The 14,298-nt window shown below is 47.2% G+C and overlaps 1 protein-coding gene across 1 annotated transcript in view; it reads left to right on the top strand.

Annotated features, from left to right (window-relative positions):
• Positions 1 to 14,298, top strand: part of SPOCD1 (SPOC domain containing 1) — a gene marked incomplete at its 5' end in the record, with an annotated part of 374,162 nt that overhangs the window by 190,797 nt on the left and 169,067 nt on the right. Inside the window, 2 exons of the mRNA XM_082245154.1 lie at positions 10,072 to 10,188; positions 10,279 to 10,407. Of these exons, the coding sequence (XP_082101280.1) occupies positions 10,072 to 10,188; positions 10,279 to 10,407 (246 nt within the window). The remainder of the gene's footprint in view (positions 1 to 10,071; positions 10,189 to 10,278; positions 10,408 to 14,298) is intronic.

The following is a 14,298-nucleotide window of genomic DNA, read 5'->3' as shown; positions in this document are numbered from 1 at the left end:
CCTCTTTTGATGCGGATCCCCTGATGCCTTGCCTTTCGTTTTTGGCAGTGGTCCTTTGGCGTGTCTTTTGGCTCAATTGATGGTCTGCGGATCAGACTTCAAAAAAGGTCTTGACTGATCTTCCTTTACAAGGAGATCGCCTGTTTGGAGCTACCCTGGATGACATCATTAAAGGTCTAACGGGGGGGGGGAGTGTATTTTCCTTCCGCATGCTACTAAGGGCAAGGAACCTCGTCATAGATGTGGGCCTTCCTTTTCAGCTCATAAGAAGTTTTTCGTCCCTCGAGGTTAACTGACAAGGGCCTTTCAGAGCCTCTTCAGGAGGATCCAAATGAGCCTGGTCTGGCAAGCCAAGATCGGGCTTCTCCAGACTCGTGGGGGGCGTCTTTGCTGGTTTCCGGATCCATGGACTTCCCGGGTGCAAGACAAGTGGGTCCACAAAGTAATTCGGTCCAGCTACAAGATCAAGTTTCTCTCTTGTCCCCCGTCAAGCTTTTTTCCTTCTAACTTGTGCCTGTCCCCAGACCTCTTACAGGGCCTGTTTAGGGCAGTACAAGAACTGTTCCTTCAAGGGGTGATTGTCCTGGTTCCAACTTCGGAACGTTTTTAGGATTTTTATTCAAACCTGTTCACAGTCCTCAGGAAGGAAGCCAAAGTAAGTCCAATCCCGGGCCTCAAGGCGCTCAACTGCTTTGTGCAGGTACAGAAGTTCAGAATGGAATCCATCCAACGGTGGTGGTATCCCTGCGTCAGGGAGATTTCCTCGCCTCTATCAATATCAAGAATGCCTACTTTCACATTCAAATATGTGCCAGTCACCGGTGCTTTCTCTGCTTTGCTGTGGGAGAGGAGCATTATCAGTATGTAGCGTTACCCTTTGGTCTCTGCTTCTCGGGTCTTCACAAAAGTATTAGCCCCAGCGCTAGCTTTGCTACGCTAACGGGGGATCGTGGTACTGGGCTACTTGGACGATCTCCTTCTGCGAGCGGAGATCACAATACGAACTCTGCGGGAGTTCGGCTGGATTCTGAATTTTCAGAAGTCTGCTCTAGCTTTGTCCACGAAGCTGGACTATCTGTGCCTAACTCTGGACTTGGCCTTAGCCAGAGTACTCCTTCCCCTGGACAAACTCCAGAAATTGCAGGCTGCCATTCGCCTCCTGCTGTCCAACGGATGGTCGTTCCTCTGGATTTGCATGTGGCTGCTGGGCCTGATGGTGTTTGCCTTTGAGGCAGTTCCGTTTGCACAGTTCCATAAGAGGTTCCTGCAAAGGGAGATTCTGACCAAATGGGACAAGACTCGGCAGTCTCTGGACAATCAGATCCAGGTGAGTCTGGGAACGAGGGAGTCCCTGATATGGTGGCTTTGTTCTCCTGCACTTCGGCTGGGAAAATCCTTTCTCCCCTTGTATTGGACAGTTGTTACCATGGATGCCAGGATGTCCGGTTTGGGAGGCGTCCTCTGGATTCTGCTTAGGCGATCTGGATGCTGGAAGAGTCTTGGTACACCGGTCTGGTACGGCTGGTCGCCAGTGCTCCTTGGTGACTTCCTCTCAGGGAGGATCCTCTGTCCCTAGGATCGATCTTCCATCCTGCTTTACAGTTGCTGGCTTTGACGGCTTGGCTGTTGAACGCCAGGTGCTAAAGCATAGAGGTTTATGTGAATCGATTCCTACACTGTTGAAAGCTAGGAAATCTACTTCTAGAAAGATCTTCCATAGATACCTGGAAGACGTAAATTGCATGGTGTGAGTCACTTTTGTTGTTCATCCTCACTCCTTCTCGGTGGCTCGGATCTTAACCTTCCTTCAACAGGGGATTGAATAGCAATTGCCTTTGAGTACCATTAAGGGCCAGGTGTCGACTTTGGATGACTTCTTGCAATGACCTATGGCCGCACACTCCCTGGTGCGTAACTTTCTTCAGGGGGTTCGACATTTAGTCCCTCCAGTGCGGGCTCCGTTGCTGCCTTGGGATCTCAGTTTGATGCTTTCAGTTCTACAGAAGCATCCCTTTGAAAATATTCGGGAGATTCCCCTGCTTACGCTGTCCCAGAAGGTAGCCTTTTTGGTGGCTATCACCTCTGCGCGCAGGGTGTTGGAGCTGGCGGTGTTAACCTATCTCGTGATTCACAAGGATAAGGTGGTTCTTTTCCCCTGTCTGTTGTTCCTTCCAACGGTTGTCTCTGATTTTGATTTAAACAAATACATTGTGTTACTTTCCCTGTGTCCCAGGCCTAAACATCCCAAGGAAATTGCCTTGCATGTTTTGGATGTGGTCTGGGTAATTAGGGTGTACCTGGCAGGAAGTCAGACTCTCTCTTTGTGCTCACGGATGGACCTCCAAAAGGGTTTTTTCTTTTTTTGGTTGTTCCCACCACTCATGTTTAACACTGCTTTGGGACGTCCCAATGGTTACGAATTACAGAAGCTGTGTCCATCAATGAACAAATTAGAAAATGGGATTTTTGACTTACTGTAAAATCCATTTCGCTGATGTTCATTGACGGACACAGCACCCACCCCACTATGGAGTTATTAGTCTCCTGACAGTGCTTGTAACAAAACAGAGTGGCTATAGCAGAGAGATGGAGTATACCCCCTGTGACTGCCCATGGATGTAGCCAGAATTCTTTTCTGGCTAGTGTCCTACTGCTGTAAGGGGCAGGTTAACTCAAAGGTTATGAATACCAGGAGCTGTGTCCGTCAATGAACATCAGAGAAATTGATTTTTTATGGTAAGTCAAAAATCCCATTTCACTTTCGTTCATTGACGGACACAGCTCCGAAATCTTCTTGACCATTGGGTTATGCTGCCCCCTACAGGAGTAGGACAGGAGAAAGCTTTACCACACCTATGGGGCAGTCCCAGGGGGGTATACTCCTACTTCCTGCCATAGGCAATCAGTTTTTTTCTGCCTAGTCATAGTGGGGACCTAGTTCCTTGCTGGGATCTCTGATTCTAGTATTTTTTCCTTATTATACTGATTTTTTCCTCCTTTATTATTTTCTGTTCCTGTGAGAATTACAATCAACTGCTGGACTGGGCGACGGACTGGATATTCTAGATCCCTGGCCAACGAGTTAAACGTCTCGCGAGGACGCACACGACTTGGTCACGGCCTGAGTCACAGTGTGCCTCTGGCCTGCAGCACCCCAATTCCGATGGTGCTGTAGTCTGCCTGGAGTGGTGCCCACCCGGTTCCACGGTATGGTAAGTAGTGTCCCCCCTCTCCCCCTTGTAGGTTTTGAGGTGGACGTGGGCCCCTCCCTGGAACAGTGGGTCCCCCAGGTTCCCCTTCTTCTCCCCAGCCCCTCTAGGGTCACCGTGGGTCTTCCGCACCACTACCCCCTCCCCCATCCCTGGAGGTTCTGAGCTGCCTTTTGCCATGTGCTCTGAAGGGGGGCTTTCTTTGGGGCTGCTGCTAACTGGTTTCTCTGGGCGCACACCAGGGGTTACAACAGGGTCCTTCGTCACCCTGGGAGGTTAGTGACCTGGGCAGAGGGGTCCTAAGTTCTCCCGGCTGTTGTTTTGGGCTTCACGCCCAGGCGGCGGGGCGCCTTCAGAAATTAAGGCAGCGGATTGCGGCCTACTGTACCTGGCGACCAAGTGGGTGCCTCCGGGTGGGGGATGGCCCCCGGTTAGTGTCTAGTGGCCATTCGCCTCCCCTTGGATGGAATCTGTGCCGCTGGGCCTCCACCTAAATTTAGGCTGCAGCCTACTCGTTCATGTGGCCATCTTGGCGTCTTCCCTTTGAGGGGGCGCTGTGGGCGTTGTCACCTTTGTTTGATGACAGCATCCCGCTATTTTGCGTAGGGCACCCCCTCTTTAGTGCTGCAGACCCTCTGGGTACCTTGCCCCTGCGCGTCTGCCTTTAAGGGGGCCATTTATTTTCATGCGGGCCTCTATGGAGGGGCTCAGAGGGCAACCCCCTTTCTTGTTTTTTTCATGGGGTCAAGTAGGTGGTTCATTCATGGGTCCTTGGTCGGCGTCCCCTTGCGGGATCGCAATCGGCGACCCTCACCTGCCTGTTTTGTGTCTATGCAGCAATCCTGATTGTTATTTTTCAGGGTGAGCTTAGTATGTTGCGACCCTACTGAGTCTGCCCCAAAGCACTTTGAGTGCTCTGATAGTGAGGATGTTTCCTCTTCTACTGCAGCTACGCATGCAAAGGTGCAGGTGGATGCACTGTTAGTGCGGGCAACTTTAAAATTGGAGGATGCAGCTGCTGCTGTGTTGGATGTGCCGGTCTCCTTTGGTACTGTCAGCTCCCTAAAAGTGGGAAAAGGTGTCCTCTTTTTCACGCCTGCTTGACAAAATTGTCACCAGTCAAGGACCTAAACGCATTATGTCGGTGCCTTAGCGTTTTTGCTAGACGGTATCCCTTTGAAGAGTCCCTGTTTTGAAAAAAAAAAAAAAGTGGACAGTCCCACCTGTGGTGGATTCTCAGGAATCGCCCGAAGAGACCTCGCAGGAGGTCTGGGGATAAATGCAGGTTGGAAGGAAAACTCAATCGAAAACTCGATCTTGTAGCCGGGCCGATCAAATCATGGACCCACCTGTCTGATCAAGGAGGTCCACCAGTCTGGAGGAATCAAAGACTTCCTCCCCTACCCTTCAGGCCGAATAACTCCACTTTAATTCCGGTGGAGGATTTTTCCCGCTTTTGACGACCCCTTTGATGGAAGAGCCGAGACTTTGGTCCGCCACATGTTTCCTGTGGCCGGTTCGGTCCTTAGGCCTGTGTTCCCAGACGGAGTGGGCAAAGAAGCTTTTGCGCCAGGATCTGGAAGGGGAACAGCTTCTCCCTGCCCTTGCGTGCTGGCGGACCAGTTGGTTTAGGGGTTGCAGTTTTGTCTGTGGTGCCTCTCTGGATGCCGCTCCCTTGGTTTCTAGGCTGTCAGTGACAGCAGTGGCCCTTCGGTGCTTGATATGGCTGAAATACTGGTCTGCGGACCAGTCTTCCAAGATGGCCTTATCTGTTCTCCTCTTTTTGGGGGATTGCCTGTTTGGATCTTCCTGGATGATATCCTTAAGGGTCTTACAAGTGGGAAGAGTACTCTTCTTCCACAGGATGCCAGGGGCGAGGAGTCTCGTCACACAGAGCGGGTTCTTCCAGACCTGCAGACAAGCCCTATTCTGCCTGAAGGGGCACCTTTACCTGTGTCTGAGGTGGGGGGACATTTTCATTTCTTTCTGGACCCATGGACCTTCCTGATTCAAGACAGGTGGGTCCACAAGCTTATCTGGTCCGGCTACAAGATTGGGTTTCGGTTTATCCTCCAGTAAGGTTCTTTCTTTCCAATCTGCGTTTGTCCCCAGACCGCCTGCGGGATCTCTTTAGAGCGGTGCAAGCCTTTCTTCCACAAGGGGTGATTGTTCCGGTTCCAAAATTGGAACATTTTCAAGGTTTCTAGTCAAATCTGTTTATAGTTCCCATGAAGGAAGGCAAGGTATGTCCATTCCTGGACCTCAAGGCTTTGAACCGCTTGTGAGAGTACAGAAGTCCCAAATAGGGTCCTTTCGTACAGTAGTGGCATCCCCACATCAAGGATGGTTACCTTGATATTCCATCATTGGTTGGTCATCAGCGTTTCCTCCGTTTGCCGAGTGAGGAGCATGCTCAATTTATGACATTACCCTTTGGTCACTGCAGCTCCTCGGGTATTCACAAAAGTGTTTGCCCCGGTGTTTGCATTGTAGCGGCAGCGGGGGGATTGCGGTACTGGGTACCTGGTCGCTCTTCTTCTGCGAGCAGAGTCTTTAACTGTTCTAAAGGACAGCCTGAACATTACTGTGCGGACTCTGTAGGAGTTCGGTTGGAAATTGAACTTCTAAAAATCAGCTGCAGGATGCGACTCAGCTCCTGTTGTTCAGCAGTCATTTTTCTTTCTGGACTTGCATGCGTGTGCTGTGCCTGATGGTGTCTACCTTCGAGGCGGTTCAGTTTGCACAGTTACACTTGAGCTTCTGCAAATGGAGATTCTTGCAAAGTGGGACAATGATCCACAGTCTCTAGATAATCCTTCCTTCCTTCTTTCCTTCCTGTCCCCAACAGGGCACAAGAAGTGTCCTGGCGGCTTGGAAGGTAGCCGGGATTCTAAGGTTCAGCTGTGTCTCTGGTGGGGAACTCCCGAGGTGGATCGGTTTGCCTTTCCTCTCAACAGGAAGGTACAAAGAATTGTGGCAAGGTCTCTGGATCCTCTGGCCGACGTCACAGACACACTTGTGTCTCCTTGGGGCCAGTATCTTCTGATATACGCTTTTTCCCCGCTAAAACTTCTGCCAAGGCTTCTGCGAAGGATCGTTGATCCTGGTGGCTCCAGACTGGCCTCGCTGGTCTATGTACGCCGATCTGGTACGGCTGATCGCCGATGCCCCTTGGAGACTTTCTGTCAGAGAAGATTTATCGGCCCAGGGGCCAATTTTCCATCCTGCTTACAGTCGCTGGCTTTAACAGCTTGGCTATTGCAGGCCTGGTGTTGCAGGATAAGGGGTTGTTTGAATATGTGATTCCCATGTTATAAAAGACTAAAAAATCTACCTCTAGAAAGGTTTTATCATCGTGCTGGAAGGCGTACGTTGCATGGTGTGAGTCTCTTGGGGTTGATCCCCGTTCCATTTCTGTGGCTCAGATTTTGGTTTCCTCCAACGAGGTGTTGAGCAGCGCCTGGCCTTGGGTACCGTCCAAAGGCCAGGTTTTCGGACTTGGCGGTCTTCTTGTGCCGTCCTTTGGCTACATGTTCTTTGGTTCGCACCTTTTATTCAGGAGGTTCGCCACTTGATTTCCCAGGATGGTCTCCGTTACCTCTATGGGATCTCAATTTGGTGCTGTCGGTTCTCCAGTACCCGCCTTTCGGAAACATTTGCGAGGTTACTCTGCTTACCTTGTCCCAGAAGGTAGCTGCCTTGGTGGTGCTTCACCCTTGTCAGTCATTCCTTCCTAAGGTTGTTTCTGGTTTCCATCTGATTAATGACATTGTTTTGCCTTCCTTATATTGCCTTTCACTCTCTGGATATGGGTCGGGCGATCAGGGTGTACCTTGCGGCAACCGAGTCGTTTAGGAAATCAGCTTTACTATTTGTTCTTGCGGATGGACCTTGCAAAGGGTTGGTCGTGTCTGCCGTGACCATTTCCAGATGGACAAGACGGACGGTGGTGCAGGCCTATTCCATCAATGGTCAGGTTCCTCTGTTCCCTATTAAGGCGCTTTCTATGCGGGTGCTTAGTGACTTTTGTCCCTTCCCCCATCAGGCGTCAGTGGTGTAAGTTGGTAAGGCGGCCACCTGGTCGTCTGTGCACACTTTCACAAAATTTTATACAATAAGATGTGCTGGCATTTGCGGATGCTACTTTTGGCCGCAATGTTTTGTAGGCTGCTGTTTGAGAGGATTAGTCCTCTTTGAGGGTGTATGTTTTTTTCAGGTGAGCTCCATTTGTTACTGGTTGAGCTCCATGTTACCTGGCTGGCTAGGTTTAGCCTTTTTGGGAATTTTTCTCTGCTGTTTTTTCCCACCCTCATGTTTGACACTGCTTTGGGATTCCCCAATGGTCAAGAAAATTCTGGAGCTATGTCCTTCAATGAACAAAAGAGAAAATCTGATTTTTGTATTACCGTAAAATCCTTTTCTATGATGCTCAATGACGGAAACAGCACCCACCCCCCTATTGAGTTGGAGTATTTTTTCTTCTGACACTGCTTGAAACTAAACTGCCTATGGCAGGAAGTGGTAGTATACCCCTTGGGACTGCCCCATAGGCGTGGTAAAGCTTTTTCCTGCCTAGTGTACTACTCCTGTAGGGGGCAGTATAACCCAATGGTCAAGAAGATTCTTGAGCTGTGTCCGTCAATGAACATCAGAGAAAAAGATTTTACGGTAAGACAAATATCCAATTTTTTTAAATTAATTTCTGTTATAAAATTTAGCAATAAAAAAGGAATAATAGTAGCGCTAGAACAATCTAAAAAAGTTCCCGGAAGAGTTCCTACTATCACCCGTGGATGATCATCAAATTAACAGTGCGGTTGATAAACAGTCCTCACAGTCTTTTAGTCAAATGATCCCATAGGTGAAATATGAACAACAGTCCACTTTCAGATCTTCAATCACCATAAAAATTCATATATTAATGATGACAGTGTTTGGATATGCCAAAACTCCGTGCAATCTGATAGGATCACCACAAGTCCACCACCAAGATTGCACTTGGTGGTGGACTTGTGGTGATCCTATCAGATTGCACGGAGTTTTGGCATATCCAAACACTGTCATCATTAATATATGAATTTTTATGGTGATTGAAGATCTGAAAGTGGACTGTTGTTCATATTTCACCTATGGGATCATTTGACTAAAAGACTGTGAGGACTGTTTATCAACCGCACTGTTAATTTGATGATCATCCACGGGTGATAGTAGGAACTCTTCCGGGAACTTTTTTAGATTGTTCTAGCGCTACTATTATTCCTTTTTTATTGTTATCAAGTATTTTATATTTGTTTAAGTGGCAGCTTTAGTTTTAGAGTTTTTTACCAGCAGTCTGCTGGTGCTACCTAGAGCGCGGAGTTAATCACACAGTTTGGGCGGGAGACTGAGGATTAATATCTACATAAAATTTAGCAAATTAGTAATTTTTCTTCATAAATTTTGACCAAAATTTATGCTGCTACATATCTTTGATAAAAATAACCAAAATCAGTGTATATTATTAGATCTTTGTGAAAGTTGTAGAGTCTACAAGCCAATCATTGAAAATTAATCACACCTGATGTAGTGATCTAATTTCTTGAGACATGAACATGCGAGGAAAGTACAAATACCCCCCAAATGACCCTTTTTTGGAAAGTAGACATTCCACGGTATTTGCTAAGAGGCATTGGTAGTCTTTTGAAGTTGTAACTTTTCCCACAATTCTTTGCAAAATTAAGGTGTTTTTTTTCTTTTCACAAAATTGCCATATTAACAGGTTATTATAGGTTCTCTCACATAGCATATGCATACCTACAACTACACCCCAAAACACATTTTGCTACTCCTCCTGAGTATGGAGATACCACATGTGTGAGACTTTTTCACAGCCTAGCCACATACAGAGGCCCAACATGCAGGGAGCACCGTCAGGTGTTCTAGGGACATAAATTACACATCTAATTTCTTGATTATCTATTACACTTTTGAAGGCCCTGGAGCACCAGGACAATGAAAACACCCACAAAATGACCCCATTTTGGAAAGCAAACACCTCATTTTATATTCTATGAGGCATAATGAGTCTTTTGAACATGTCATTTTTTTCCACAATTTTTTGGAAAATTTGGAAAGAAAATAAAAAAATCGCATTTTTTTTTTTTTTTTTTACACAAAGTTGTCCATTTATAAGATATTTCTAACACATGGTATGTACATAGTAAAAATGACACCCCACTATACATTCTGCTACTCCTCCTGAGTATAGCGACACCACATACAGCCTGGCCACATAGACAGCTGAATCGGGCGTGCGCTGGTTTGTTGACAAGTGATCGCTCCGTCATTGGACAGAGCGTTCACGTGGTAAAGGGCTGCTGTCAATGGCCCTTTGTCCTGATCCGTGATGCGCCGAGTCCGGAGAACCCGGCATTCACGGGCGCTTCGGGTACTCGTCCCAGGTGGCTTGCGGGAAGCGCATGTCTGGGAGTTTGTCCCTGGATGCCCTCCCAGAACTTGCCGACCGTCCTGTAGCCGTCATTTGGCTATGGCCCAGTCAGCAAGTGGTTAACACTGAATTTATGTATTTTATCTTCGCATATTATCCACTTTTTGGTATCATTTGATAAAGCAATCAATTCAATACTCTGCGCTGTTATGGGTCTGTTACCATTGATAAAGACCTCTAATTCTTAAGTGCAGTTATCAATTAGCTGAAATTAATTCTGTTGAGGTCAATGTAGATGGATTCTGACTTGTTGCTATGGGTCATTGCACATAGAAATTAAGAATTGTTTTGAATGTGTTAAATAAGGCTGTTTGTGTCTTGCAGTGAGTGTACTTAGATGTTTACTGTATTTCAAAGCTCTTCTTTCTTTTCCAGATATTTTTCCACCGTGTTATACATGGTGATATCACGCCACAGTGCCTTGTTCAGATGAGTGCTACAGAAATGGCTGGGCAGGAGTTGTCTGACTGGAGAAGCCAAGAAAGACGACATGTGAGTAATGTTTTCTCGTTCTATGTATTTTGTGATCAATTTGTTTTACAGCTATCTCAATATAAATACCTTATTATCTTTTTCCTCTAGAATCTAGAGATCATTGAGAAAGCTGAGAAGGATTTCCAGCCCAACCAGCAGAAGATTAAACTCACACATAAGGGACTTATTGAAATTGAGACCCCACTAGATCAATTTTTCACTTTGGAAGATCTATCTGTTACAAGTACACATCTGGAGGTATTATAGCAACCATTACCTGAAAAGTACTATTTGGTTCCACCTATCATAGTTTTACATTCTTGCTGCCACATATTTTGAAATGTATCTAAAGCCTCTCCTTGGTTTTTACACAGGCTGGTAAAAGGTGTGTGTGTGTGTGTGTGTGTGTGTGTGTGTGTGTGTGTGGGGGGGGGGGGGGCACATTGAGCCAACCTGGGCTATGTTGCTTACAAGTAACATGCTTTCATTAGGGTAGCATGAGGTGACCTCATCAGTGTGCTGTGTCCCGTCATAGGCTGGAGTTAGAGCTGCACGATTAATCTTTAAAAGATCGCAATCTCGATTCAACCCCCCCACACAATCTTAATCCAGCATTTCCACGATTCATGTTACAAGTGCAGAGCAGTTCCCTTACAGCGATCAAAAAAAAAAGCAGCCAGCAATGTTAATCAACAACATTGCTCAGCGCTGAAAGAGAGATAAAAAGAAACATTGTATCTTTCTGTTCATATACAGATCAAAGGGATGAACTTCGGTCTGCAAATGAAGTCAGTTTAAAGCAACCTTGTCAAGTAAAAAAAATATATATATATTTTTTCTCCTTCGTTCATTGACGGACACAGCTCCATATTCTTCTTGAACATTGGGTTTTGCTGCCCCCTACAGGAGTAGGACACTAGGCAGGAAAAATCTTTGCCACGCCTATGGGGCAGTCCCTGCAGGCATACACCCACTCACGCTGCTATAGGATTCCGTTTGTTTTTGCCTAGTTTAGGAGTAGGACCTAGTTCCCAGCTGGGGCTTCGGTCTTAGCTTGTCTTTTTTTATTTTAAAGGGAACCTTTGTTAAAAAATAAAGTTTTTTAGCTAGTTATGTTCCTGAGAGAACAGCAATCAACAGCTGGACTGGGTTTCGGACTGGATATCCTAGATCCTTAAGCCTGGCCCGGCCACCAAGGGTGTGCTGGTTATAGCCCAGCGCTAGACCTCGCCACGACAGAGCCCCAATAGACAGGGGCTGGCCATGAGCGAAACACCTTGCGGGGATGCACACGACCTGGTTTCGGCCTGAGTCGCAGCGTACCCCTTGGCCGTCAGCACCCCCACCCCGAGTGGAGAGGTAGTCTGTCCCACCTGATGTCGTTGGTATGGTGAGCAGTGTCCCCCCATAGCTCTGGTGGTCTCGGGTGGACGTGGGCCCCTCCCTGTGAAGGTCGGACCCTCGGTTACCCCTCATTCCCCCTGGCCTCTAAGTATGTACCAGGCTCCTCCAAGGCCTCCCTCCCCACCATCATAGAGGTCCATACCTCAGTCAGCGATGGAGGTTTCTCAGGGGGTGGACGCGCCGATGCCACTATAGCGGATCTGCTGGACAGCAGGGAGCAGCTAGGCCTTTACTCTAGTGATGACCCAGGTACTTCCTCTTCCTGTAAAGATCGTATTCTCTACATAGCAGACCGATCCTGTTCTCTTCCATATCGAATGGTGGTATGTCTATTGGGGTAGGTCTGGGGTAGGTCTCTCTCTCACCCTGCTATCTGCAGTGCCAGTGTCTGGGACTTGTAGTAACGCTGGTGCAGCGGTGTGCGTCAGTTTTTCACAGTTTTCTTAAAGTGACACTGCGCTGTTCCAGGGTTCATATGGAGTCCCAGGAACAAATTTCATCTACAGTAAAAACAAAATACCACTCGTAAAAACTGCCCTATGCCCTCCCTACCTATCCTGTATCCTCAGATTCTGAGGTAGATTTGTCTGCCGCAGACTCATGTCACCCTGAGGGTTCTGCGTCATCGCACTCGGATGGTGAAGACGACATATCCTCATCTGCAGCCGTGCGGTAAAACGCGCTGGTGGAGGCACTTATAGTGTCAGTGCGGGAAACTCTAGAAATGGTGGATGATTCTGCAGTGTCAGGGACGCAGGTGTCATTTGGTACTCGCAAATCCCAGAAGTGGGGCAAGGTTTTCTCTTGTCCGGAACTTTTTGACAAAATTGTCTCTGACCAATGGTGGTGCTTCAAACAGATGTTAGTGGTGCTGAAACGTTTTAAGAGGCACTATCCATTCACGGACGCGATATTTGCAAAATGGACCGTTCCATCGAAGGTAGGACCATCCGGTCTGCAGACTGAACAAATCCACTGTGGTCCCGGTGGAGGAGTCCCCGGTCTTTACAGACCCTGTGGATAGACAGATATAGTCTCTGTCCCGCCATTTACATGTGATAGTGGAGTCAATACTTAAACCGATCTTCGCGATCACTCTGGTGTCCCAGACCATAACGGAATGGGCAAATTACTAAAAAGTGACCTAGAAACAGAACAGCTCCCTCCGGGCCTAGCAGAGCTAACGAACCAAATGGTCCAAGCCCTACTATTTATATGTGATGCGTCGCTAGATTTGGCTCCTCTTGTAGCCAGAATATCAGCGGTTGGGGTAGCTATTAGACGCATGGTGTGGCTTAAAAGCTGGTCTGCGGATCAGGCTTCAAAGGAGGCTCTATCAGAGCTCCCCTTTACGGGGAACGTTTGTTTGGATCCTCATTGGATGAACTGATCAAGGGTCTTACAGGTGGGAAGAGTGCTCTTCTTCCTCAATCTCCCAAGGGCAAGTCACCACGTATTAGACGGGGGCCTTATTTTACATCCCACAGGTGGCCTTTTCGTGCCTCCGGCATGCAGGAGAAAGGATCTTAGCCATTTGGGTCTTCTGGGGGTTCCAAGAAGACATGGTCAGGTAAGCCGAGAGCAGGTCAATCCAGATCTACAGACAAATCCCCGTCTGGGTGAAGGGACCCCCTTACCCTTAACTAGGGTGGGGGTACGTCTTTGCTTTTTTCGGAGCCATGGACCTCCTTGATTCAGGACAAATGGGTTCACGAACTGATCCGATCGGGTTACAAGATCGAATTCAGGTCTCGACCGTTGGACAGATTCTTCCTGTCCAATCTACACCTATATCCAGATCGGTTAAGGGATCTACGAAAGGCAGTACAAGATTTGCTGTCGCAAGGGGTGATTGTGGCAGTTCCCTCTTGGGAATGCTTTCAGGGGTTCTATTCAAACCTGTTCACTGTTCCCAGGAAAGAAGGCAAAGTGCGTTCAATCCTGGACCTCAAGGCTCTCAACAGCTTTGTGCGGGTACAGAAGTTTTGAATGGAGTCCATTCGCACGGTAGTGGCGTCCCTACACCATGGAGACTTTATTGCCTCCATCGATATGAAGGACACATACCTACACATCCCTATTTATGCTGGAAAAGAAAGAGGTGTGGGAGCTGGGCGTATATCAAGGAGAAAAATTAGTTCAGGCACCCTCGTCCCTTTACTTCAAGTAGACACAACAAGAGGAAACCCCCTATTTTTGGGACTATAACGGATGCTTACCCATATTAAAAATTTTTCAAAATTTTATTTAACACATGTTACAAAAAATATAATATATAAAGCATAATTGAAAAATATGACAATATTACAAATATACAGAGGGTTTTAAAACATGGGCGACTGGATATATGTGGTTCAAATACTATGTGGCAATGACATAAAGGAACCTTGACGTCTGAGAACCCGATGCGTTTCAATTGTCTTCCTCAGGGGTCTTTAGACCAGAATATTCCAATTCACAATACTCTATAGTAGAGAGAACATATTTATTTAGAATTCATTATATGTAATCTTGTATATTCTTATACATCAAACATGATATTGGTTGGATATTTTGGATACACATACCATGTCTTGCATCACAATTTCAAACCACATGGTCGCCTTTATTTAAAAACTTTAGATGGTCAACTCCACATACATCACCGCATGACCGGAATGACTCTGCATAGCCCGCACAGAAAAGTCACCCTCCCCCACACACCACTGATGGACAGATATAAAA

Source organism: Pelophylax lessonae (assembly GCF_965119305.1).
Source record: "Pelophylax lessonae genome assembly, chromosome: 2".
NCBI lineage: Eukaryota > Metazoa > Chordata > Amphibia > Anura > Ranidae > Pelophylax > Pelophylax lessonae.
The sequence above is the reverse complement of the archived record's forward strand: the minus strand, read 5'-3'. Positions and strand labels throughout refer to the sequence as shown.